The sequence below is a fragment of the Aulonocara stuartgranti genome (assembly GCF_965226115.1).
Source record: "Aulonocara stuartgranti genome assembly, chromosome: 23".
Lineage (NCBI taxonomy): Eukaryota > Metazoa > Chordata > Actinopteri > Cichliformes > Cichlidae > Aulonocara > Aulonocara stuartgranti.
In genome coordinates, this window is record NC_138958.1 from 42,573,812 (window position 1) to 42,601,661 (window position 27,850).

The 27,850-nt window shown below is 41.7% G+C and overlaps 1 protein-coding gene and 1 long non-coding RNA gene across 4 annotated transcripts in view; one reads left to right on the top strand and one right to left on the bottom strand.

The window, feature by feature from the left end:
* The window catches only part of LOC309701006, a 115,397-nt gene extending 93,249 nt beyond the window's left edge, over positions 1-22,148 (top strand). Inside the window, exons 2-3 of the long non-coding RNA XR_014274835.1 lie at positions 21,546-21,660; positions 21,912-22,148. This is a non-coding gene — a long non-coding RNA (uncharacterized lncRNA). The remainder of the gene's footprint in view (positions 1-21,545; positions 21,661-21,911) is intronic.
* On the bottom strand, positions 18,548-27,693 carry LOC309700999 (OX-2 membrane glycoprotein-like). 3 transcript variants are annotated; one of them, XM_082524963.1, is made up of 6 exons: positions 27,617-27,693; positions 25,594-25,932; positions 25,191-25,499; positions 24,935-25,041; positions 24,748-24,799; positions 24,529-24,657 (listed from the first exon to the last, which is right to left on the bottom strand). In XM_082524963.1, exons 1-5 carry the CDS (start codon positions 27,669-27,671, stop codon positions 24,788-24,790), a joined length of 822 nt encoding a protein of 273 aa, XP_082381089.1. In that variant the 5' UTR covers positions 27,672-27,693; the 3' UTR covers positions 24,529-24,657; positions 24,748-24,787. The 3 variants fall into 3 exon arrangements, with proteins under 3 accessions (XP_082381090.1, XP_082381089.1, XP_082381088.1); XM_082524962.1 differs by lacking the exons at positions 24,529-24,657; positions 24,748-24,799 and having other exon boundaries at positions 24,809-25,041; XM_082524964.1 differs by lacking the exons at positions 24,529-24,657; positions 24,748-24,799; positions 24,935-25,041; positions 25,191-25,499 and adding an exon at positions 18,548-20,895.
* Positions 27,694-27,850: the final 157 nt, after the last annotated feature.

Consider the following 27,850-nt stretch of genomic DNA (forward strand, 5'->3'; position numbering starts at 1 on the left):
ACGTACACCTATCTGGAACTATCCGGACATATTACAAAACAATAACATGATAAACTTTCCAGTTTGGAGTTATAAAGGAATTAAAAACTTGGAACATATATTGGAAGGAACAGACTTTATTTTATTTGACAGACTAGTTACACAATATGGGATCAACAAGAAAATACTTTTGGAATATCAACAAATTAAATCCATAGTAAAAAAAAGAAATTTAATTCCAGTGAAGCTGAATTACAAACACCACCAAGTGTGGTACAATTTTTTAATCTAACCCCCCCCCCCCCCCCCCCAAAATTATTGTCTAAAATATACAGCACACTTTCTAAAGTAGATGAATCAATATCCCTTCCGATTGCAAAATGGGAAGCAGATTTATCAATCAGCTTAGACCAAATCCTTTGGTCTCAGATATGCTTAAAAACCTTTCAATGGATCAGAAATCCCAGTTTGCCATTAATACAATACAAAATATTACACAGAGTGCACTATACTGGTCATAGGATGTTCAAGATCGGCTATACGTCTTCCAACAACTGCTCACACTGCACAGCAAATACACCGGACAATTATATCCACGCTCTTTGGTTCTGTCCACCAGTTCAGAAGTTTTGGCGCAAGATATGTGACGACTTATCAAAGTGTCTGAAATGTAACATTCCAGCCTCCCCTTTAGTATGCTTGCTGGGCAACTTGGATGAGGTCACTACAGAAATAAACACAGCCCACGTTGTTTTTACGGCCCTATGCATTGCCAAGAAAATGGTCCTCATTAACTGGAAAAATAAAAATAATCTTAATTCTAACCAATATAAAAACCATCTAATAGATCACATTAGTCTTGATACAGCCTCTGCCATCACATTTGATCAATCCCTCTGGACTACTTTGATTGGCTTCATCACCTAGTGGGGGTGGGGGGTCATGGTTTAGTTCTGCCTTCGCTATTGTGGTTGATATGGGGGTCGGGACGGCCTTAGGGCATCTAGGGATTCCCTAGGGACGTTTTCCCTGTGGCCATGACCTGGTAAGGGGCTCTGGTGGCTCTTAGATGGTGTTTTCCTTGTGGCTGCTTACAGCGGAGATGGGGGAGGGTCTGTGCTGGTGGACGTTGGTTACTGGCCTGGTAGCCTGGCTGCCCCTGGGTGGGTCCGGGATGGGCGTGGAGGCTTGGGGGTCTGGGGGTGCTCCGCCCCCAGGCTGGGGCTCTGGCTGGGCCTTGGGGCCTTGGGTCCTGGTTGTTGTGTCGCCGGGGTGGTGCATGGGGGCTCAGCCCCGGAGCGGGGGACCTCTGGTGCATCGGCCTGAATGGAGGGCTCTCTAACTGGTGGGGAGGCTGTTACATCTTTGCAGGAGGTCTCCTCTCTACAGGAGCAGACTCTGCAGGTGGGGGAAAGATATTGGAGAGGTGGAGAATGACTCAACCTGGGTGTCTATTGTCTTGTGTAGTCTGGGAGAAGATTGGATGACGGGGTGGGTGCATTTTTCTCTGCAGTGGGGTCGGGTGGGCTGTCCCGGACTCTGTGGGGCCGGGTGGTGCTGCTGCTGTGGGTCCCGGTCCAGATGGGCCTGGGCCCTCTTTCCCCGGTGGGTTCCAGAGTGTGGGGGTGCCTACTGGGGTCAGCGGGGGAGCTTGGGTGTAAGACTCCACCTCTCTGGGGACATCTCGGGCTCTCCGAGGTGTGGAGACCTCTCCCCCCTCGGCACGCTCCCTGCCGGTGGCTGGTGTTGGTGTGTTGGTGGTTCTGGGGGCGACTGTGGCTCAGGGATTTGGGAAGCCTCGCTTCTGTCAGTCTGCCCCAGGGCAGCTGTGGCTACAACTGTAGCTTGCCTCCACCAGTCTTATGAATGTGAGAGTGAATGAATAGTGGAATTGTAAAGCGCTTTGGGTGCCTAGAAAAACTCTATATAAATGCAATCCATTATTGTTATTCGTTTTGGTGTCTGGGGCGGGGCGCTCATGTATGTACCGACTCACTCCTGGTGGCCGATTGGCGGGGCCTGGCACCTGTGGCCCAGCTAGGCCCCTTACGGGGGGTCGGGTGCCCTCAGGCCTCTCGGCCTGATACCCGGTCTTCTCTGGCACAGCTGGCTGCTGGCAGAGCCCGCGGGCACATCACTGCAACCCCCTCTGGCCTCTGCTCCGTGGCTGCTGGGTGACCTCTCGTTTGGGGCTCTCCTCAGCTCTTCCCAGGAGGGTGGCACGTTGGCCCCCTGGTGGTCCTCCTCGGGTCCTCGTACTCTGGGGCCTCTGGATGTCTGGGGCCTGGATCTCCTCCATACCTGCTTCATGCCCTGGGGGACGGGGCTATGGCTCCCCACACTCCCTAGCAGATCGTTACATGGAGAAACCTTTTGAATACAAGCGTGCTGATCCACACAGGTGTGTACACAGGTGTGCACACAGGTGTTCACAGACACAAACTACACCTTTCTTGGCTGCTGCCTAAAAGCACATTGTGCGCTGTCGATCTTGCGTGCTGTAACATAACATCTAATATTTGGTATCTACTGTTATCTACTGTTAGCTGTTTTATTGTGATGGTGCTATATTTATTATGTTGCTCTTTCTTGTTTGTTTTCTCTTCTGTTTTTTCTTATCTCCATACAGGTGATCCAGGTGTTTTGTTTGTTTTTCTTTTTTTCTTCCCCCCTTTCTCACCGTCTCTTCTCCCCTCTATTTTTTTTCTCCCCCTCTCTTTCTTTCATTCTTTCTCCCTGTCCTATCCCCCAGTCATGTCTGTCCCATCTGTAACAACCAAAAATCAAATCAAATAAATATATAATTATAATAAAGGTCAATCAAATGGCCCAAACGCAAGACCGTGATGATCCAATTGGTAAAGTAAAGCCGCTTGGCATCTTTCTTGGCCTTCAGACAACAATTCTGATGGCTAAAGATCCAAACGGGACAGGCAAAAAAAAAAAAAAAAGATGAGTCAGTGAAGCAAACTGATCAGCTGTCTTATTGTGTCTTTTGTGTGTTTGGTTTTGTGTATTCAATGAACCGAACGCCATCTTTACTGCACGAGGGTGTGACCATCCACATCCTTTCATCTGTCCACTGTCAGCCAATAATTTTATAAAAATCTGGCCAAGTCTTCCAAGTGTGCGTGCTTTTCCTTCTGACCAGATGCAGATTTCTGTACCATCACTTTATTGCCCTTATACTGTTCAGCACACAGTGTATGTGCGCTAAAACAGAAACTGTTTCACTGCTTCTTTGTAGTGGCAGGTTACAAAACATCATAAGATGCTGAGTGGCCATACAAGATGGAATTTGGTTAGCAACAACTCTCTGAGGCCTTTACTGTGAAACACAACGCTGTCTTATCCGGTTAACTTCAAGATTTAATGTGGGATTTTTTTGTAATCCAAGACATAATGCCAGGTCAACTCATGCTTTGAACCTAATCTGCTCCAGAGCAAATCATGTTCCAAATGTGAGATCAACAGGTAGAAAATCACCACCTACTAACCAGTAAGACCGAAAAAGAACAAAATAAATAAAATCCCCGATCCTGGAAGATCCCTCAGACCACTGTGTGCAGAGAGTAGGAGGGTGTAATGTCTTTGTCTTTCCATGATGAGCAACAATAATGAACATAGATTCTCTACAACAACTTTATTGTTTTGGAAGTATTAATATATTATCCCAAAACTTCTACATTTAACCTTTTAATCAGACCAGCAAAAATCTAGTATTGAATTTTAGCAGCAGTCATAAAAAATTATTTGCTAAAAGCATTTTTGCAGCTGAATATTTTAAATTACAGTTAACTTTACTTTTTGGCTGTTTTACCTGTAAGACATTAAAATAACATGCTAAGGTTTAATAGTCTATATGGAATACACTCTGAGGCCTGGGCAGTGTTGTGCTAATAAGAGAAGGTTTGTGTGTGCAGTGAAACAGTAATTTTTTGTATTTCACAATTTATTGATATGTTTGATCCTTTCTGACCTGCGTTAATGAAGCAGTCATTAGAGCACCATGTCCGCTACAATAGTTCTGTAGTTTGATGCTTGAGTCGTTGCAGACTTGTTGAAACTCCCTCACCCGTCAAAGCAGCGTCTTTGTTATTCGAGTCCAGCAGATGGCAGTGTTTCACTGTCATATGACGGCTGTCTGAAGCTTCAATATGATTGTTCGTTTAAATTAGATCGTTTTATACAATAGTTTGTGTTTGCTAGGTTTGCTATGCAACAGTGGGGAGGAAAAACTCCGTTTTAACAGGAATATCTAGACATGAGTGATTACTGCAGTGGGGCACTATCTGTGCTATCTATAAGAAATGTTAGCAACAATAAAACTCTGAGGATCAGGGCTCCATTTCACTCCAGTGTTCAGTGGCATTTTAAAAGAGTGAATACCGACGCTGAATGTCTTTGTAAAGCAAAAGCACTTTGTTAGCCTTTACAGAGCAAAGCTATGGATCAATGTGCAGTGAAGAAAAATCCAGGTGGCCAGTCTGTCCTTTCCTAACCAATCACAGAGCTCCTTACATTGTTGCGCTGGAGAATAACTAAATATAATATAAAGATGATATTGAAAATAATCTTTTGTAGAGTCACTACTTAGTGGGCAGAGGACAGTTATCACTTTGCTGGATGCTTTAAAGTCACATGTTCTGTATTTGCAGATTAACAGGATATTAACAGATTAACAGCTTTCATTAGACTTCATATGATAATCAACAGTGAAGTGTTTCTCTTTCAGTGTTTATTCTTGCTCATTGAATGATCTCTGTTCAGATAATATGCTGCACTCATCTCATGTTTCTTTAAATACGGCATCACTTGTCCAGCTGTCAAACTCTGAAAGAGTTACAGTTTCACCACTGAGCACTTTGAATGGTTATTCTTTTATTTAAAAGCACTTATTCTAGCTGCATCATCAATACGACAAAAACTGTGACTTCAACAAAAATGTATCTAAACATATTTAGGGGGAAATGTTCCTACACCCCTCATGTAAACGTTACACCTCCAAAAGGGAGAAATAATCAGAATAAGGCGTAATCATTGTCTTGATAATAATGACCATGAAAATGAAACTAGGCCTACCTTTAGTTCAGCACACTCAGTGTTGCATAAAGACATGCGAACATGCCATCATCCATTCTGGAGCCTACTTTTAAAAAGAGCGAGCTGTTTATTCTGGCTGAGTAGCAAACAGAACCAACCATGACAACCTAAACTGGGAAAACACTTGGAAACCTTGAACACTGGGAATATGGAGACACAGGGGGTAGGTGAACAGGCACTCTGACAAAGGACAGAGGAAAACAGAGACAATATATATAAGACAAGAAGTAACACAGACACCCTTTTCGGTGACAAAAAAGAGAAAATATCCAGTGAAAGGCAGTTCTCTTGGAAAAACTGCCTTATTGATGTCAACGGTCAGAGAAAAATGTCTGATAGGAAGGCAACCGTAGCTCATACAACCATTTGTTGCAACCAAAGAATGCAGAAGAGCGTTTTGGTCAGCTAAGAACAGGAAATTGAAGCTACAGTTCTCAAAATTTGACATGAGAAGATTGGATAAATGTTGCCTGGTCTGATGAGTCTTGATTTCTGCTCTGACATGCAGATGGTCGGGTCAGAATTTGGCATAAATAGCATGAAAGGATGGATCCATGCTGCCTTATGTCAGCTGTGCAGACTAGTGGTGGTGGTGTCACTGTGGGGGGAAGGGGCGGTATTTTTTTTGCTGAAACGTTACATAGTGAGTGTGTGTGTGTGTGTGTGTGTGTGTGTGTGTGTGTGTGTGTGTGTGTGTGTGTGAGTGAGAGAGAGAGAGAGAGAGAGAGAACAACTTGAAACAAACTGCAGCAATAAGGGCAAACTAGTGCACAGTTATGTTTACGTGAGCGTTATTTTGTATGCATTTGTACAGTTCCATAACTGTGAGAATACATTGATAGCATTTAACTCTAGTAACAGGCATTTGTACCAGTAAGCATGAAAAAGTAGGGAAAAGAACTAGTATGTAAGCACTGACTAGTACTGTAAAGTATATGTGTATATAGGTCAATCGTGGCTCAAGAGTTCGCAGTTCATCCTGTAATTGGAAGGTTGCCAGATTGAGCCCCGCCTCCGACAGTCTCGGTCGTTGTGTCCCGGGGCAAGACACTTCACCCGTTGCCTACTGGTGGTGGTCAGAGGGCCCGGTGGCGCCAGTGTCCGGCAGCCTCGCCTCTGTCAGTGCGCCCCAGGGCAGCTGTGGCTACAATGTAGCTGCCATCACCAGTGTGTGAATGTGTGAATGACTGAATGTAGTGTAAAGCTCTTTGGGGTCCTTGGGGACTAAGTAAAGCGCTGTACAAGTACAGGCCATTTACTGTGCATGTGTTTATGCTCAAGTGTATGAATAAATTAGTCAGTTTTAAACAGTTGCAATTTAAACAGTAGAAGAGTGGCACTATATTTATATATTTATAAAGAATTTCAAACAACAATTAATTGATGCTCAAAGCAGGTTTATTTAATTAATATCCAGATTTCCAATTAGTTCCGAATTCATTCAGCAGCAAATCACATCACCAGTCACTTCAAGGCTGTATGTATTATTGTAAGGTAGACCCTACAATAATACATACAGAGAACCCAACAATCATATGACCCCCTATGAGCAAGCACTTTGGCGACAGTGGGAAGGAAAAACTCCCTTTTTACAGGAAGAAACCTCCGGCAGAACCAGGCTCAGGTCGGGGCGGCCATCTGCTGCGACCGGTTGGGGTGAGAGACTGAAGACGTTTGTTGTAGGTCTGATTGAAGGACTGATGTGATGGTAAGTTGTCTGCTGCTCCGCTTTGAATATTGAGAGATTAGTTGATGGATTTCAAGCCAAATTGTGCCCAAGTTTAAGACCACATTCATTGCTTTTTTTTGTTGATGTTATTGTTTTGGGCTTTTTTTCCACAAGAATTTCTAGCTCCCCTAGAATTCTGGCCACCCAAACGATGATTGCTGCTGAGAGAACACAAGGTTTTGTCCCCCTGTACTATTCATGTCAGTGCAGGGGGTTCTCCTTGAGAGGCCAGGGTGGAAAAAGGGATGCTTCAGAACCTCCGAGGGTGTTATGCGCTGATTTGCATCCAAGGCCAACATTTCTTTGATTAGCCTTACAAATAAAGTTTGGCCATTTTCTGGTCCTCGCCTAACTTTCAGCAGTTTTTCGAGGTCATCGAGACACTTAAGTTTTATATATCGAGTTTCCTTTGATCGATAATGTGTCTCGTATTGAAATTGTTCTTGGGTCTTAAATGTCCAGCGCTGTTTGTTGTAGTTATCCTCGATGAAGTAGCAGTCAGTGTACAAGCCAGACTCTAGGAGATGATCTGGTAGCTGACCCTGGGTTTCAATTATGAATTTTAAAACATCATAATCGTCTTCCCCAGGATAGAGAGGCACCCCTGTAGCAAGCTCCACAGCTACCAGCCCCAGAGACCACATGTCGATTGCTTCGTGGTATGGAATGCCAAGCATAACCTCAGGTGCACAATAACCAATTGTCCCCACACGGTCACCAGGAATCACTGCAGAAGCAGGACATGCGAGGCCAAAGTCTATGAGTTTGACTTTGACGGGAGACTCACTGTGGTTCACAACCATGATGTTTCCAGGTTTGAGGTCAGCATGCACTATTCCCACAGAACCCAGGTGGAACAGAGCATTTGCGAGCTGATGCAAAATTGGCCTGAGTTCTCTCATTGGGAGACCTCGGTTATTCCGGTCCCCAATGTAGTCCCACAGGCTTTGGTCGAGCAATTCGAAATTCAAGCAAATGCGCTGTCCATCGAGGAAATAGTCGTTCCATTCCACAATGTTGCACCTGTCTGGATCCAAGCGTCGTAGCTGCTCCAGGATGAAAATTTCCAGTTTTGCCTGGAGCAGAATTTCAGGGTCGCTCTTGTTGACTTTAATAGCAACGGTTTTGTTGTTTTTTGTATCGCGACATCTGGTTACCAAACCAAAGCCTCCTTCTCCAAGGAAGGCCTCTACCACGTGGTGATCTCCTAAAATGGTCCCTTCCGTTATTTGAAGATCATCTTCAGAGGCAGATGGGTTGGCTGAGGTGTTGATGTCTCCTTTTGAGGAAATTCAACTGAGTTTTGGAAACTGCAGCTGAATTTTTGCAATCCATGACTTTTCCAGCTTGAAGGCTGCTGAGAGAGCACAAGGAGTTCTCCCCCTGTACTATTCATGTCAGTGCAGGGGGTTCTCCTTGAGAGGCCAGGGTGGAAAAAGGGATGCTTCAGAACCTCCGAGGGTGTTATGCGCTGATTTGCATCCAAGGCCAACATTTCTTTGATTAGCCTTACAAATAATGTTTGGCCATTTTCCGGTCCTCGCCTAACTTTCAGCAGTTGCTCGAGGTCATCGAGACACTTAAGTTTTATCGATCGAGTTTCCTTGGATCGATAATCTGTCTCGTATTGAAATTGTTCTGGGGTCTTAAATGTCCAGCGCTGTTCCTTGTGGTTATCCTCGATGAAATAGCTGTCAGTGTACAAGCCAGACTCTAGGAGATGATCTGGTAGCTGACCCTGGGTTTCAATTATGAATTTCAAAACGTCATAATCGTCTTCCCCAGGATAGAGAGGCACCCCTGTAGCAAGCTCCACAGCTACCAGCCCTAGAGACCACATGTCAATTGCTTCATCATATGGAGTGCCAAGCATAATCTCAGGTGCACAATAACCAATTGTCCCCACACAGTCACCAGGAATCACTGCAGAGGTGTTACATGCGATGCCAAAGTCTATGAGTTTGACTCTGACTTGAGACTCACTGCGGTTCACAACCATGATGTTGACAGGTTTGAGGTCAGCATGCACTATTCCCACAGAACCCAGGTGGAATAGAGCATTTGCGAGCTGATGCAAAATTGGCCTGATTTCTCTCATTGGGAGACCTTGGTTATTCCGGTCCCCTATGTAGTCTGACAGGCTTTGGTCGAGGAGTTCAAAATTCAGGCAAATGCGCTCTCCATCGAGGAAATAGCCGTTCCATTCGACGATGTTGCACCTGTCTGGATCCAAGCGTCGTAGCTGCTCCAGGATGAAAATTTCCAGTTTTGCCTGGAGCAGAATTTCAGGGTCGCTCTTGTTGACTTTAACAGCAACAGTTTTGTTGTTTTTTGTATCGCGACATCTGGTTACAACACCAAAGCTTCCTTCTCCAAGGAAAGCCTCCACCATGTGGTGATCTCCCAAAATGGTCCCTTTAGATATTCCAAGCTCATCTGAGCCGAAGGATGGGTTGGCTGACATGGTGTAATGTGTCTGTTTGCGCTGTGAATTGGTGAGAAACAAAACTGAACTTGTTTTGGTTTCTCTCGTAAATTGCTCTCAAAGCTTCTCAAAAGGGTTTTAGTTGCTGCAGGTCAACGTCCGTTAAGCATAAAGTAACAGGTGAGCGCTTCTATTTATAGGTTTTGGATCAAAGCAAAGTTATGACGTCAGAAAGGATCAAAGCAAAGTTATCACGTCACAAGCGATCGAAGCGATTCTAATATGTGCGCATGCGCACATATGAGAAGCGATCGAAGCGATTCTAATATGTGTGCATGCGCACATATGAGAAGCGATCGAAGGGATTCTAATATGTGCGCATGCGCACACACGTGCTTGTTTGTGTAATATTGTTCACACTAAACTTGACCCTAATCCATTTAATATCAGTCAATCAAAGAAAATGTTAGTTTTGGAAAATTTTAAAATGACATAACTGACAGTTAAAACATTTTTTGTTCATGTATTTGTATTTGTATTGTCTTCGGGGTTTTTTTTGCATACCATGTCAAGCTTTTCTGTATATAGTCATGTCGTAGATTTCGGAGCAAACAAGAAATTGAATTGGATTTTAATATTGCAGTGCTTGGATTTCGGATTTGGTGCTTAAAACTTCTTGAAACTGTAACCGTATTTCATTCACCACAAAGAACTATCTGATTGAATAGTTTTCTTATCAGATAGAGAAATAAAACGAGTCGCAAAGTCTAACATTTCTCTGCCTGGGCTGTACCTCTGCACGTTAGTCTGTTTCAATGTGTGACCCCCCACCCCCTCCCTGATCAGTCGGGGGTGAGTGCGCTAATGTGCCTGGAGGCCGTTTTAATGAGTGTTTGCTGGAAAACGAAAAATACAAGAAGGATTTGTACGTTTTCACAACGGGGGAGTTTGCGTAAGTACTAGTAAATAATTTTCTCGAGTGTGTACGTTACACATGTTATTTGTTTAAAATTGGTATTATTATTTTGCTAGCTAGCAAACTCGCGGGATAAAGGATTGAAGTGCACTCAGTGCGATACAATACGGTGGCGCTATTCTAACAGTTAGTTATTGCAGGGTAACTTGTAGAATATGCTGTGAATTGAACCAAGATTACACAGCAGTAGCAGTAATACGAGTTACTTCCCTCAAGTGAAAGCGTTAAACGTTAGCCCGATGCTTAACTAGCCAACGTCAGGCTTTCTGATTGAAGGCTAAAAGCGACGTTGTCACCAAGTAAACAGAATATTGATGATATTTTTGTGTATCGCTGCAGCCTTTTCAAGTATTAACCTGGTGTCTTTGGGAACAGCTTAGGGGGAAATGACGGTAATATGACTGAACCATATGGGAAGAAAGAATAGGCACTTTTTGTGCTAGCGAAGTTTCCTCGCTTTCATTCAAAATCTGTTTATCATTAAACAATTGAAACATAATGGCTTCGAGCTGACATTGAGGCCTGTGGGGCACTATCAGCCACTGAGACAGTAGACAAGTGACTATTTCACACTTTAAGGCTGCCTGTTTATTTAAGGGAGATGAACAGTACATTCTAACTGTACATAATAATATCAATGATGATAGATTAAATAAATGGGTTTTTGAAAGACGCTTGTGCATTTTTAAAGTCTAAAGTGTTGAATTGATCTGAGTATGTCATGTGTTCAAAGCCTCTCCCAGTCAGTGCTGTTCTCTATGCCTGTCTTACTCTACATGATGTTATTAGCACAAACACTTTAAAGGTGATAATTAGGTCTACAACAATAACACAGACTGCAATGTAGTTAAGCGTCTTACAGTTAGTTTTGAATGAATGAACTTAAAAACAACACAAGCAAAGATCTGTCTCCTGTTTTTTGTGTCACATAAGAAAGAAGCATCAATATCTGATGAGAAGACTTATTAATTTGGCCTTTCACGTGGTCTTACTCAGGTGATGCGAAGTGAAATATGCATCCTTTTTATGGTAATGTGCTGGAAAATGTTGAAAATGGACATTAAACGTGCTTACAAAGTGCTCGAATTTGACCCTGAAAGGTGTATGAAGCCAGAAAAAGTCACACTTGGAGTAAAAACCTCTCATAGCAAGTTAATCATATTCAATTGATTTGATGCTTTCAGCACAAAATTTAGCCACACAGTCAGGACAGCGTCTGATTTACCTTCATCGGTAAACGTGTTTATGCAGTACATAGTAACAGTGTGGCTGAGTCCTCTGGTTCAAATCAGTTCCAGTACATTTGGAGATGTAAGTCTTAACCTTTCACATGCATCGGGAAGGAAAAAACATTTAATCTTCACAGTACTGCCGAAGTGCAGCGATACATTGTGAAGTGCACATTTCCATTTGTCATACAGTACCGAGCAAAAGTCTTGAACCACCCCCTTATTTTTTCGTGTTTTGCCAGGTCAGTCTGTGTTAACGGTGTTATTAACTGCATTCTTCAACTAAAGAAGTGAGAACAAATGATGTGGGCTTTTGTTTTTTTGCAGTAGGCTGCAAGTAAATGTGTACAGATACAATTTAAAATTGGTTCTTTGTTAAGTTTTGTGGTCCTTTCCGTGACTTAGGTGTCTGTTTATGTTTGAATGTTTCAGAGATTAGTGTGAAGGGTCTTAACAGACAAAAAGTGGTCAAATACAAGCCCTGGATTAAAAATCAGAAACACTTTAAAAAGCCTGGAGAGCTATTCCTTAATACCACTTTAAAGATTACAGGGAAGTCCGGATCCCTGGAAGCAAATGAGGGATGGCTCAAGACTTTTGCACAGTGCTGTACATGTCATGTTCCCTGTTTTATAGCTCAGCTCAAACTGACACGTTCTCACTAACTGCTTCTCATTTTCTCCACAGTAAACTTTGACCACTTCCAGATACTGCGGGCCATCGGGAAAGGAAGCTTTGGAAAGATAATGCAGCCTCCATTTTTCACGCCACTTGTATATTGTTTGCCCTTAATTACCCACCACGGTCGTCATCTCTAAAGAATCAGTGCAAGCGAAGCGAAATGTGCTGGGATTACACTTTAGTTCTCGTGTGCTGCTGTTATTTAATAACAGTTATTGTTGGAGCCAAGTCCAGGCCAATATTTTACTCAGTTACATCATGCCATATTTAAGTATTTGTCATGATCTTTAAGTTTTTATTATAATCTTGATCATTTTAGGTTATAATGTAATATGCTGTGCTCCATAAATTAATCCTGCTTTGTTAGTCTGTTGTTGTTGTAAAGTGTTGGTAGATGTCGTAAAGGGGGTGTGTATTTGGCCCGTATGCGGAGGGGTAGGGAAAAAAGGTTAGGTAAGCAAGCAGGACGTGGAGCAACAGTTTTCTGACCGTCGCCGTTTTAATGTTATTTTTTGTAGCCACACAAAGGGAATATAAACGGAGCTCCCACCAGAGGCATTTGTTTTGTACCTTTCGTTTTGTAAGGAAAATAAATGTTTTGCCCCTTTTTTCCTTCGCCTCGTTTTTTGCTACCGGAAGGCATCCAAGAGACTTAACAAGAGCACGAGTCAGAAACTTTACGTTCTGCAAAAGCGGCAAAGAAGGACCGAAGGTTGCCGCTACAGTTATAAATGCAGCTGATGTAATTATTTCTATAAAGTCAGTTAGAGGAGAGCCGATTTCTATTTCATCTCACTCAATCTAGGTGGGAATTTTGACCCCACGTCTCAATTTAATTACACAGCACATTGAATGTCTGGATGAGACTTCAGTAATGAATTCAGGACTCTGTGTGTGTGTGTGTGTGAGATACACAATTGGGGCTGCAGAGATTGGAATAGTTTACCTTCATTTTAAATATCACTGCCCTGTGCACATTGTCGGCTTTAAAATTCAAACTTAAAGAGTTTGTAAGTAAACTGGCTGAGATGAGACAGACGATGCACCGGGTCCTCGTCTGAGTGCTGGCTTTCAGTTGTGCTGTCTCTCTTGCCCAGCCATGCACACACAGACACTGTGCTACACTTACACAGTGAGACACATGCTCACAGAGACGTCCAGATACATTTTGTCCTTGCTGGAGGTCATCTTGTGTTTTTTGGCCCACTGTGGCCTCACACCGAGCTCCTGCTGTTTTTTGAACACTTTAACAGCTAACAACTTTTAGCTTCCTGTTGAACACACTTAAGTGGTCACTCACTTCCTGTGCCCTGGGCAATAAGAGACGTTTTGTGTTTTATAATTTATTGATATGTTTGATCCTTTCTGACCTGCGTTAATGAAGCAGTCATTAGAGCACCATGTCCGCTATAATAGTTCTGTAGTTTGTAGAGGTGGGAATCACCATACACCCCACGATACGATATTATCACAATACTTAACTCACGATACGATATTATTGCGATTTTTTTTTTAAATATATTTTTGCAATATTCTGGGTATTGCAATACAATATTTTGTGATTTATCACATATTTTTTCTACTGCAGATTTTGTCCATAAAGGTAAACTTTATCATTATTCATTTTATTTTAATAATAAAGTCTCACACTCAGTCTTTCTCTCATGTCAGTCAGTTTTATTGCTGACAAAGTGAACGGTTTGTATAACAGTCTAGTAACCAACTTAACTGAACGTAACTATCTGGTACAATTATAGCTTATAATAAAATATAATTTTACATTAAATAAAAAAGTTTTAAATTTAAATAAAATAAAACATTTCTTAAATTAAAATAAGTAAACTGTCCTGTTTGTTGCTGCCCTAAAAAGTTAAACACATTTGGACAGTGAAGCAATGTCAGCATTCTTGCTCAGAAAAAGGAGCTGATCAACATGCTCTGAAGTCAGAGTGCTCCGTTTTGCTGTGACGATGTCTCCAGCGGTTGAGAAGACTCTTTCAGCCGAGACACTAGTACCTGGGATACAAAGGTATCTTTTTGCCAGCGTGGCCAGGAAAGGATAGACTTCCTCATGGGATTTCCACCAGCTTAGTGGGTCTTCTGTGAGTGCCAGTGATGTGACCTCCTGGTATCTTTTCACCTCCTCCTCAGCTGTGGCAGATAATGATTTTGGTGGGGCTCCAACATCACCATAAGTCTGACCAAGCAAGTCTGTTAACCCACGAGACTTCCTCATCTTGGCTGGTATGAGAGGGGGTCTGGGATTTTGTTCAGTCTCGTCGGGTTTCTCATGATGTTCATGGGCTTCTGGCTCACAGATGGGCTGCTGCCTCTTTCCTTCCTGTAGAAAACCCACACACATACAGAGAGAGGGAGAAAATAAATATTTCATATCTTTTAGTATGCAGTAATATGTTAGCAAATTATAATTAATGTATTTAATTGTTAAATAGAATATTACCAATATGACAAAAATATCACCGATCTACTAATACTGTAAGTTATTTAAATTATAACACCAGAATGTTTGCTTACCTGAAGGGTTATAGCCTCAGCAACCACTCTGGCATAGGTTTCCTGTCTTTCCTCCAGTGACAGGAATGGCAGGGTTTTAAAGCGTGGGTCGAGAGCTGATGCTGTGTAGAGGGTGTTCCTCTCGACTGTGCTGGCATATCTCTTCTTAAGATCTTGACTGATACTTTGCTTGATGTTTCTGACCAGTGCTGTGTCACCAATGTTGTCTTGGGTGTCGTGCAACAGCTGTGCTAGCAGCGGTGCTACGAGAGACAGAGTAGGATTCTTTTCCTCAGACATCACAGTAGTCGCGACTTGCATTGACTTCAAGGCCCGGACAATTTCTTCAGTGTTCCCAATATCCGTCTCATTTAGAGTAAAGATATGTGCTACTCTTTCTGACTTCGGGAGACAGCAGCGCTGCACAAATTGCAGGTTGTTGTTCAAGGAAACGCTGGAGCATGTCATAAGCACTGTTCCATCTCGTGCAGACGTCGGTCTTGAGCTTGTGAGTCGGGAGCTGTAACATTTTCTGTTTTTGCTCCAGAGTGTGGTTTGCCACTGTGCTTCTATTGAAAAACCCAGTTATGCGCCGCACTCTCCCCAAGACCCTGGCTACTGCAGGCAGGTTTAAGGCTCGTTGTGATGCCAGATTGAGCGTATGGGCGAAACACTTCACATGCAGGTATCCCGCTAGCTGAGTGGCAATTGTCATATTAGAAGCATTGTCGGTGACAACCACAAGATTTTTGTCGGCAATCCCCCATTCCTGTGCTGCATTTTGCAGGAGATTTGCAATGTTCGCTCCGGTGTGACTTTCATGTAATGTTCGAGTTTGGAGAACGTAAGACAGCAGTTGCCAGTCCGCTGTGAGATAATGAGCTGTTATAGTCACATATGAATCCACAGCCCGCGAGGTCCATGCGTCGCAAGTTAATGCAACCCTTTCTGCTGTGCTCAAACTTTCCTCAACTTTACGCTTCACATCTATGTAGAGATTGGGTACGGCTGTGTCGGCGAAAAAACGTCGTGATGGTATCACATACCTGGGTTCCAGCGTCTTGATCATGTAAGAAAAGCCCTCGTTTTCCACAATGTTGTAAGGACGCAGGTCTTTGCAGATGAAGTACGTGATAGATTGTGTTATTTTCTTAGCTCGCTCTGAATTGGGAGATAGCTTTGCTAAGCTAAGAGCGTCGGTTGATTTTTCAGTGGAGCTGATTCAGAGCTAGCTTTCCCGTCCGCGGTTAATGCTATATTTGGATGGTGCCGTGTAAGATGGGCCCTCATGTTCGTAGTATTCCCAGAGTACTTTATTTTCATACGACACACCTTGCAAATCCCGTGTGTCATATCCATCTCATTTGTTCCATCCTTGTTAAAAAATCCAAAGTACGTCCAGACGTTTGATTTAAACGCAGATGGCGCTTTTCTGATCTCTTTTTCTTCCTCCATCTTTGTTTGATCAATTTTCCCATGTGCTGACCTAACCTCTGCTGACCTCACTAGAGAAAAAGCTCAACCGCACCATCTGGTGGATTGGAAGTTTTTGGAACAAAATATCGATGTCTGCTGTCCCTGTATCGATACATTATTGGCAAACAAAATATCGCGATACTACGCAGTATCGATTTTTTCCCCCACCCCTAGTAGTTTGATGCTTGAGTCGTTGCAGACTTGTTGAAACTCCCTCACCCGTCAAAGCAGCGTCTTTGTTATTGGAGTCCAGCAGATGGCAGTGTTTCACTGTCTGACGGCTGTCTGAAGCTTCAGCTGGATTATTCGTTTGCTATGTTTGCCATGTTACAGAGGGGAGGAAAAACTCCCTTTTAACAGGAATATCTAGACATGAGTGATTACTGCAGTGGGGCACTATCTGTGCTATCTATAAGAAATGTTAGCAACAATAAAACTCTGAGGATCAGGGCTCCATTTCACTCCAGTGTTCAGTGGCATTTTAAAAGAGTGAATACCGACGCTGAATGTCTTTGTAAAGCAAAAGCACTTTGTTAGCCTTTACAGAGCAAAGCTATGGATCAATGTGCAGTGAAGAAAAATCGAGGTAGCCAGTCTGTCCTTTCCTAACCAATCACAGAGCTCCTTACATTGCACCATGTGGCTAATTTGCGTTTTACTGATATTGCTGGGCTGCTGTCAATCATATCATATATTACAACAGAGCATTGACCTTTAACCTGTTTAATTCATACTGAGTATTTAAAAAAAATGTATTGTCATAATAAATTCTACCTCACTGAAACACCATTTTGCATTAGCCTCTATCACCTGACTTGTCGCCTGAGCAGGCGAGCGGTAGCGGCGGGGGGGGGTGTAGGTGAAGCTCGTGAAGAACAAAAATTCTGTACGAGCAGATGCAGTGAGTCCAATAACCAGGGGTAACTGGAAATAAGGTGTTGTAGGTTGGCTTCCACAGTGTAAAGAGACGCTTCTCCCTCATGCTCTAACAGTTGGTAAATCAATTTAGAAGCAGAGTCGATAACGGCCTCCTGAAGCTCCCTAGGTGGGGTGACTGCCGCTGGATCCATATCTGGCTGGTCCGTACTGTCACGGCGGGTAAGGAGAGCCGTGTGAAAATAATAAATGAGGATCCAATCGCAGGCAGTAGTGGAGAAGTGAAGGTGGTTTATTGAACACAAAAATAAATATGGACAAACAGCAAATGGAGCAGGAACTAAACTAGACTGGAAACAACTAAACTACAGAGCACAAACCTGGACAAGAACGAGCAGAGGAGATGGACAGCAGGGAGAACACACGGGTGAGACATGGTGGATACACAGACGGACCAGCAACTACAATGACAGAGGACACGACTTAAATACACAGAGAAACACAGGGGAATTACACACAGGTGGTGGACACAGCTGGGAATAATCAACAAGACGAGACAGAGGTAAAACTGAACACACTCACATGAGACGCAGACCTTCACAATAAAACAGGAACAAGAAACCATCACACTAAGACGCAGACTCGACATTGAGAGAGAGACAGAAAATGACACATGGAACTACCGTCTCGCCCCTCCCGGCAGTCTGTATACTTTAAGCTCGGGTCGTTTTTACACAGGATACGGGAGGATTATTGAGAAGAACCTAAGCAAACACGTGACAAGTTTTCAACAGGAATGAATGACAGTAAAAATGTTACCTCACAGATCGTTTTTATGCCATCAGTAATGAGCTGGTTTCAGCTAGACTGGACACACTCAAATGGCAAAGAAGGTTGTGTAGCCTTTGCAGAGAAGATGAAGTGCATTCATGTAAATCAAAATGCATCTTTTAATTGAGGTAGAGGTTTGTCAGAGATATTATTCTCATAATGTACCTTTGTCCCAGCTGATTGCAAAAACCTCTTGTGTACCTCTTTTCAACCACTGGGAGGCGCTACAGCTTCATTCCTTTCACACTAAGGCAGCGGTAGGGAACTCCAGGCCTCGAGGGCGTCCCTGCAGGTTTTAGACGTTCCCTACCCCTGCACTAAGGCCTTTGAAATCTTCATTAACACTGAGCTTGAAATTTCTATCAGTCGAATGCAAAGGAGTCCTGTGGTTGTAGGACAGAGGTAGGGAACGTTAATCTGCCATCATTTAGATTATATGACAACAACCTTCAAATCTGAAGTCTCAGAAATCTGCTTCATGTACAAGTTCCTCCAATAATCAGGGCTAATATCACCAAATTGTACATAAACAGACTTTTACATGTTAAATATTTCTCAAATATGGGGAAAAAAACAATATAAAATACTATATTATTAACAAAATATCTTAAGATACAGCTACAAATTGCTTGAAACATTTGCAACGAAATATATAAAACAGCTTTATTGTCAGTGAGGACAAAGTTATAGTGATGCTGTGCTGGAGTGTTCAAAAGAAGACAGAGACATGAAGTATAAATATTGTATAATATTAAATATAAGAAAGAACAAAGTTATAAAAACATTAATAATTGAAATCTGCAACAATATTCACATAAAGTGTAAAATACAGAGTTAACTGTTTAATAGGTAAAGTTTAGGTCTTGCAGTCGAACAATGATCCCAAACACAGCAGCAAATCTACAGCAGAATAGCTGAAAAGCAAAGTCCAATCAAAGTCCAGACCTCAACCTGGGACATTCAGAGAGCTGTGCTTAAATAAATGCCCACAAACCTCAAAGAACTGAAGCAACGTTGTAATGAAGAGTGGGCCAACATTCCTCCACAACAATATGAGAGACTGATAAAGTCAAGCAGAAAACAATTACCTCACATTCGTGCTGCTAGAAGTGTTTCTAGTTATTCACAGGACTGTAGTTTGAATTTAAAGAAATGTGAAAGTGCACTGAAATTAACATAAAGTTATTGCAATTTAAAAAAAAAAATCAAGAAATCTAAGAGGAAGAAACAATGTAAACCACACAATTTTTTTCCTTATATTCTCCACACGGCAATGCACATAACAGACATAAAATATTTGCATTTATCAATAGAAAATATACAATTTTTCCATAGTCATAGCCAGGCCCGATTACTGCCAAACCTGTGCTGAATCAGTCACTTAAATAGGACCTGTCTGACAAAGTAGAGTAGACCAAAAGATCCTCAAAAACTACACATCATGGCGCAATCCAAGGAAATTCAGAAGCAAATAAGAAACAAAGTAATTGAGATCTCTCAGTCTGGAGATGCAACGTCAAGATGAACAGAATCCAGTTTCTGGGATCCTGAAGGAGAATGTCTGGCCATCTGTTCACGACCACAAGCTGAAGTGCACTTGATCCAAAGCACACCAACAAGTCCACCTCTAAGCAGCTTAAGTAAAACAAAATAAAGACTTTGGAATGGCTTAGCCAAAGTTCATACGTGAATCTGATTGAGGTGCTGTGACCTTGGAAAGGTGGTCCATACTCAAAAACCCTCCAGTGTGGCTGAATTACAACAATTTTGCAAAGATGAGTGGGCAGAAATTCTTCCAGCACCTCGTAAAGGACTCATTGCCAGTTATCCCAAACGCTTTATTGCAGATGTTTCTACTCAGGGTGGCCCAACCAGTTATTAGGTTTAGGGGGCAATCACTTTTTCCACACAGGGCCATAATAATGGCCGCCTTAATAATAAATGCCTTGATTTAGGAACTACTTTTAATGTTTACTTGTGCTATTTTGCAAAAAATAAAATCTCTGCAAAAACATCAAAACTGCTGACCGTCTGACCTCAATATGAAATTATTAATCTTTTGACAAAAAACATTTAAATTTGTAAAAAATAAGAAACCATAGAGGAACAAACAATGTTGTTTGCTACGTTCTAACATGGCAATCCAAATAACAGTAATGCAAACATATATATTTATCAATAAAAACAGATCGCCTTTCACTGTTACAAAAGTTAAGTATATCAATGTTTGTTCAGCTTTCATAAATGTAAGTTTATAAGTACATTGTACATTTTTTGGTAAAGTCCAACTTCTTTTAATACATGCAACACATTTCAGAACATTTGGGACAGAGACAACAAAAGACTGGAAATACTTCGTAAAAATCTGGTGAAACACTTTAAAGCCAGTGGGATAAAATGGGAAACATAAAATTTAATACTAGACAAAGACCGATTGAATCATGAAGCAAAGAATTAATAACTAAATCACAAGTAGAAAATGTTATGCAGATATTATTGGATAGATTTTGGTGTAGAAAAAAATGACAAGAAATCAAAAATGAAAGTTATCTCATCTTTTTCTTTAAAGAGTAGCCTACTGCAGAGCAGCAACGCTGACAAAGACCATCATCACCAATACTGCAGCTAATACAATGATCCAGGAGGAAACTTGAAAAAGCAGGAAAAATGTGACACTGATCAAAATGAATACATCAATTATTGATCAAAGAGAAAATGCATACTACCACAATGCATTGTTATTGCATCTCAGTTTCTCACCATCACTGATAATCTGACGTCTGCTGGACCTCAGGAATCGTCTCCATCACCTCTCTGTGAGGAGCAGAGAGCACTCGTGCTGCACATCCCACCTGTGTGCTGTGTTTACGTGAACCTGAGAGCACAGCTGTAGTGGTGACAGTGAATGTAGCGTTGGTGTTGGACACACTGACAGTGTTGTACTGTGAGAAGCTGAGGTCTTGTTGTGAGACACTGAGTGTTACAGTGGGAGCAGGTCGACCAGTGGCTGAACAGGAAACAACCCACTCTTCAGTAGAGTTTGACTCTCTGACATCAACAGCAGGTTCATGCAGCTCTGTGAAGGATCAGGAGATATAAAATAAGGAGTATATTGTTAAAGATACATTGACTTCTAACACATGTAACGCATTAAGGTAAAATTTCTTACCATAAGGATGTGTTACACGATTTATAAACCCCAGTTTGTTAATTATTTGTTCATTATTCATAACTATATACTTAATTTTTTAAAAATTAAGTGTTTTTGGTCAAATGGAATTTCTTTTTGGGTAATTTTAGCCCTCTGCCAAAATGTTTTAACCTTTCTGTCTCTAACAGTAAAACATCGTTCCTTTATCTTCTGTGTCTGGTGTGTTGGTCAGGATTAGCTAGCTTGGCAAAAAGTTCACATTAAACAATTAAAGTGTGTTACTGTGAGGTGTGTGTTCGTACTATGAGTCACAGCTCGAGTTTTCTTGCGGGTGAAGGTTTTTCACCTCGCTGTCATTCTTGCATAAAAGTGTTTGACCCCTTCAGAAAAAAAAAAACGAAATTTGGGATTATTTTTTGTTTTGTTCATTGTGTGTATTTGTTTCTACTTTTTACTTTTTCTTTTACTGTGTACAGCACTTTGGTCAACCTGTGTTGTTTTTAGACATGGTTATTGATTGATTGATTGATTGATTGATTGATTGAATGATTGATATGTCTTTGATTAAAATACAGCCTACTCCACATCCTCCAAGTTACAGAGAAGAGGAACCATCTGGGGTGAACTTGTGCACTTGGTATTGGCTGTCATGGTCCCTGTGCCTCTCCGGCTCGCTCATGTTGGCCACAGGTTTGTTTTGTTTTCTCTCCTGCTTCCCTGGGTGGAGCTCATTGTGGGCTCTCACCCTTGGCCCACGCATCTGTGGTGATTTCTACACCTGTTGCTGATCAGGCGGCGTCCCCCTTGCCTATTTAACGCTGCGGCACGGAGTATTCGGCACTGGAATGTTGAACCTCCCATGTTCGTGCTCTCAGCTCTCCTAAGACAAACTCTCTCAGTGTTGTGTGGCGTATTGATCTAATTGGACTCTTTGTGTTTAGATCTCCCCGGAACTGGTGGCAGACCCTGACCTGTGATCCCTGTGTGTGTCAACATAAGTGGAAATTGGAGCGAGAGTGGCTGTGGAGAAGCGAGTGTGCGTAAGAAGAGGAGTGGCGGAGTTTGGGCCGAGTGGAGAGCGAGTGTGGATTCCTTCCCCTGGAGCCCTGAAGCCCTGCCCCATTCACTGTATATACACATCACTGTGGTTTCCCTCTGTGTTAATAAATTGTCAACCCTTTGCTTGCCAGAACGCTGCCTGCGTCTGAATCCATCTGTTAGGCCTGACATTGGATACCTGGAAATCAGTGAAGGGACCATTAATGCTTAAACTTGTACACAGGTTTGAGAGCAACCACCCAAAAGCTTCTGCTAATAAACACTAGTCTGTGTTTGTGATGCAAATGTTTCTGGCTGTGTTAACAAACATTTACCGTACTTTCTGGACCATAAGCCGCTACTTTTTCCCTAGGTTTTGAGCCATGAGGCTTATACAAAGGTGCGGCTATTCTGTGGATTTTTCTTCCACCACTAGGGGGACTCTAACCAGAATTAGAATAAAAAACAAGATAGATGAAAAATCAATGCAAAGAAGAATACACTACTTTTTCTTTAGCAGATAGAACACGCACAACAAATTACCAACTGGTAATTATTTTCAAATCCTCGCCCCTTCATCATGGAAACCACACGAAGAAGTTCGTATGATGCAAGTTTTAAGTTGAAGGCCATCGATCTTGCTATCCAGGAGGGAAACCGCGCTGCTGCACGCAAGCTTAGCGTCAATGAGTCTATGGTGAGACGTTGGAGGCGGCAGCGAGAAGAGCTCATGCAATGCCAAAAGTCGAGAAAAGCTTTCAGAGGACATAAAAGCAGGTGGCCTGAACTTGAAAATGTCCTGGAGGAATGGGTGAAGACACTGAGAGCAGGTGGCCGAGGTGTATCCACTGTACAGATCCGACTGAAAGCCAAAACAATCGCCCGCGAAATGAATATTAAAGATTTCAAAGGTGGGCCGTCATGGTGTTTCAGATTTATGAAACGTAAAAACCTGTCCGTCAGGGCACGGACCACTCTCTGTCAGCAACTCCCCCCTGACTATCAGGAAAAAGTTGAAAACTTCCACAAATTCGTTGAAAAAAAGATACAAGAAAACTCCATCAGACCAGACGACATAATCAATATGGATGAAGTACCTTTAACATTTGATCTGCCTCTGACCAGGACCGTTAACAAGACAGGTGCATCATCCGTGTTGTTGAAAACAACAGGCCATGAGAGGACGCACTTCACCTGCGTTCTGGCATGCACGGCATCCGGACAAAAACTTCAACCAATGGTGATTTTTAAGCGCATAACTATGCCGAAAGAACAACTCCCGAAAGGCATAGTGGTCAAAGTTAACACCAAAGGGTGGATGATAGAAGGTCTAATGAAGGAATGGTTAACGGAGTGCTATGGGAAGCGCCCGGGAGGATTTTTTCACCGGAAAAAAGCACTGCTTGTTTTGGATAGCATGAGGGCCCACATCACAGATTCTGTGAAAGCAGCGATCAAGAAAACAAACTCCATTCCAGCTGTGATTCCTGGAGGTACAACAAAGTTTTTGCAGCCACTTGACATCAGTGTAAATCGGGCATTTAAAGCTGCACTACGGGTTGAGTGGGAGACTTGGATGACAAGCGGTGAAAAGTCATTCACAAAAACTGGCCGCATGCGAAAAGCATCCTTTTCTGATGTCTGTCAGTGGATCCTAACAGTGTGGAGTGCTGTGAAAGAATCCACCATCACCAATGGGTTCCGAAAGGCTGGACTGCTGCGCGAAGAGAGCGGCGCACCTTCAGAGCCAACTTCACCGGAGGATGACAGTGACACGGAGAGCGAGACTGATGGAGACAGATGTGATGAAGCGCTTCTGAGCCTGTTCAACTCCGACACTGAAGAAGACGACTTCATGGGTTTCAGCGAAGATGATTAAAGTGACATGTGGTTTCAAATACAGGAAAAATGGAGGTAAATAAATAGCGGTTATTTTCTCTTGGTTCTGTTACGTTTTAATCAGCAAAGTTGCTGCCGTGTTAAAAGGCATTGTTCGGAAAGAATCTGTTCAGGTACATACTTGTACATTTGCACACAAGTTCACCCCAAAATATCTATTTTTTCATCATAGATATCTGCGGCTTATAGCTGGGTGCGGCTTGTATATCTTTTTTTTTTAAAAATTTTTTAAAAATAGAGCGGATGCGGCTTATATACAGGTGCGCTCTATTGTCCAGAAAGTACGGTAGTAAGGTGAGTGAGGAATATTAATACTTATTATTAGATCATTAGCAGACTGTAGAACTTGACTGCACGCCAAGGTGGCAGTTCAGCCATTTGATTCATGTTGCAGCAGCTCATGAGTGAATGAACATCGTGTAATAAAAGTACTTCTAGAAGTACATTTTTGCAAAAACGTACATTGTGGAGGAATGTAGGGAAGACACGAGGGAGCCCAATATTTTACTCAAACATTAATCGCTGCATCACACAACTGAACATTCAAAGCGCAAAAACCTAACCCTCTCACTTCCCGTTACACTGGGTACGAGTGGAGCTACCTGGTGGTATTTACTTACATTTATTTAAATTTACTTGAGTAGGGTAGAGTCATGCTAATGACCTAATAATTTTATTCAGGTGTGTTGCAGCAGAGATACATTTAAAAGCTTCAGGACGCTGGCTCTCAAGGCCTGGAGTTTGACACCCCTGCTTTACACAAAGATGGGTTAAATCACAGTGCAAAGAATGAATGAATAAATGAAATATAAAAAATAAATAATTATTAAATAGTCTTACACATCAATGTCATTGGTTGACTTTTGAAGTATTTGAATCCTTATTTGGTTCCCTGAGTGAGAGAAGGATTAAAACACTTTAAAATCAGTACTGAAAATATGTGCAGACATTACTAGATAGATTTAGGGTTAGAATCAATAAATCACTATCATGTTAATAAGATAAGACACATTACAAAACGACATACTAGAAAGTGAAAAGGTAACTTTTCTTCAAGCAGCATAGTGGAGCAACAGAAAAAGACAAACCCCAACACCAGCACTGCTGCAGCTATTACAGTGATTGAGGGAAAATCTGTGAAAAAAACAGAAAAAAGTGACGCTGACCAACAATAATACATCACTCATGAAGTACTGAAGTCATTGTTATTAGATCCCAGTCAAATTTACCCAAGTATCATCCGTCTCTAGTCTAGTCTGTGGTATACAGAAAGAGTTTCTCACCACCAACAGATGTTTTTTGGACCTCAGGAATCGTCTCCATCACCTCTCTGTGAGGAGCAGAGAGCACTCGTGCTGCACATCCCACCTGTGTGCTGTGTTTACATGAACCTGAGAGCACAGCTGTAGTGGTGACAGTGAATGTAGCGTTGGTGTTGGACACACTGACAGTGTTGTACTGTGAGAAGCTGAGGTCTTGTTGTGAGACACTGAGTGTTACAGTGGGAGCAGGTCGACCAGTGGCTGAACAGGAAACAACCCACTCTTCAGTAGAGTTTGACTCTCTGACATCAACAACAGGTTCATGCAGCTCTGTGAAGGATCAGGAAATATGTTATAAGGACCATGTTGTCAAGAATAAACCAGCTTCTGGTGCATTTAATCACATTAAGGTAAAAGTTCTTACCATAGACTTGGAGGCAGGGTCTACCTGTGAAGGAGCCTTCAGGATAAGTGTTAAACAGACAGTGATAGCATCCTTCATCCTGCTCTGTCACATTCCTGATGACTATGGAGCAGTTCTGTAGTTCAGTGTATTTAAACTTGACTTTATCGTTAAAGCCATCATTCACTCTCTGACCATAGTACTTGCTGTAGGTGGCAACATTTGTCTCCACATCACGTGAGATTTTCTGCCATGTGACCTGAAGGACGTCTTTAGTGTCCAAGAGCTGACAGCTGAATTCAGCATCTTCTCCCACTGCTGCCAGCACAGTCTGCTGTGTTTGGACCACTGCTGTTAGAGCTGCATGGAGAAAAACATGAGTTAGAGATGTGGAACTGAGAGGTATTGATGGGAAGGATTAAAAAATAATTCGGGTCATGGAGTAGTCTGTGTTTTAGGCTCAAACAAATTGACATGTGGGTACCACTTAAATGTGATGTAGACTATAAATATAAACCTGACACTCATTGTTTCATACTGTATGTTTCAGGTACATTTTCTATAATCTATAAAAAGTAACACAATTCAGTTAGCTACCAACTAAACAAAGAAAGTCAGATAGATGTACAGATCATGTTTATATTGGTTCTGTTGGTCCATGACCAATTCTGGAGGTCTGTACTGCATTTGAACTTTTTCAACAATTTGGAGGTCTAACCATGATTTAAGCTGGACATCAATATGGCGTTCAACATTAGAACCTTGGACTTGATGTATATTTTTTGGACATCATGTAGATATCTATGACAAGTGCAGGGAATTTAAAGGTTTAATTGAGGTCATATTTTTATTTACAAAATATCAATATTGGGGTTACAAAACAATCCCTTCAGTGGACCAAAAATGAATTATAAAACCCATCACTTCAACATAACCAATACCAGGACTGGTATTGACTGGTAACTCGTGCTACTGTAGAAATTCCCATTGATTTTCTACATTTTCCCAGAGGCCTCCCCTTCTGTGGATTACTGGTATGTTATTTATTAATTTGTGCCTCAATTATTTCAGATCAGTTATTTCACTGGGGAAGCCCTATATTGCCCACTTCCTAATTTCAGCACTGTTTGATCTTTCTCTTTAGCATGTATGTAACTTTGGTTTGTTGAGATTTTGGCATTACTTCTGTCATAAACATTCTCTCTCAGACATAACTGACTAAGATTTCTGTGGTTACCCAGAACATTTTAATAGACTTTTTGTAATCAATCAAGTCTTCAAGCCCTTCTTTTTAAAATAGTGTATAAACCGTATGTATGTGTGAAAGACTGTTAATGTTTTGATAAATTGTTTATTTTAGAACAATTGGTGAGTGTGTTTAGCCACTTCACACTACTACACTTTGCTCTAAACTACATTCCTTCTCTGAACAGTATATATGTGAATGGACTGACGGATCTTTTAATTTCAAATGTTAAATAATTGTCAGTAAACTACTTATGACCTGAACTCCGTCTCTGTCTAATGGAAATGAGTGCCTTCTTGTTTTTAACTACATTGGGGTTGTGAAACGTCTTTTACATTGTAGGCCACATACAACCCAATTTTTGTTAATTTACCAACCATACATACATAACACACAAACGTGGTTTATCTATTGCTTTCATCGTAATATGAATAGGCATGGGGCAACCTTTAACAAAACAGTCTAAAGCTGTTTTCACACAGCTCTCAAAACAGTCTCATTAATCTGAATGATGAACAACTCAACACAGAAAGTTGATTTTGTTCTTTTTTATTAGGCTGAGTGTTCAGTGGGAGAAACGTTTTGTCACTCATTCAAACAAAATCTAAACTCTTCAGTAATTGTATCTCCCTCTAATTCTGTCTAAAGACAATCTCTTTGTCACTTCAGAGAAAAGTTCTCACATTTTAGGATCAATTTTAAATTATTACGAGTGAAGGTTCTTGTTTTCTTTTTTTTTTCTCTTGTCACAATAAATAACTTTGAAAAACAAAAACAACAATACGGAATAAAACTTACCTTTTGAAAAGGCCATAAAAAGAAAAAACAAACACAGAATCCCACAGTTTGACATGGTGCACGTCTCTATTGAAACAACGTCGTACAATAGCCAAATTATTGAAAACTCAAATGTCCACGAAGGAAGGAAGAATCTCCCTTCCTTGTGGGACATTCCAAGGCGTGTTAGAATGATCAACTGTACCAAGTAAAGTACAAAAACTTCCCAGTGCAGAGTTTCATCAGTGTTTTAAT

Bases quoted from the DNA above. Each gene is read 5' to 3' on its own strand.
- LOC309700999 (XM_082524962.1), bottom strand. From the start codon at position 27,671: ATGTCAAACTGTGGGATTCTGTGTTTGTTTTTTCTTTTTATGGCCTTT. The intron at 25,500-25,593 runs GTAAGAACTTTT...GATCCTTCACAG, and splicing joins ACCCTGCCTCCAAGTCTATG to AGCTGCATGAACCTGTTGTT. The intron at 25,042-25,190 runs GTGAGAAACTCT...TTTTTTTCACAG, and splicing joins CCAAAAAACATCTGTTGGTG to ATTTTCCCTCAATCACTGTA.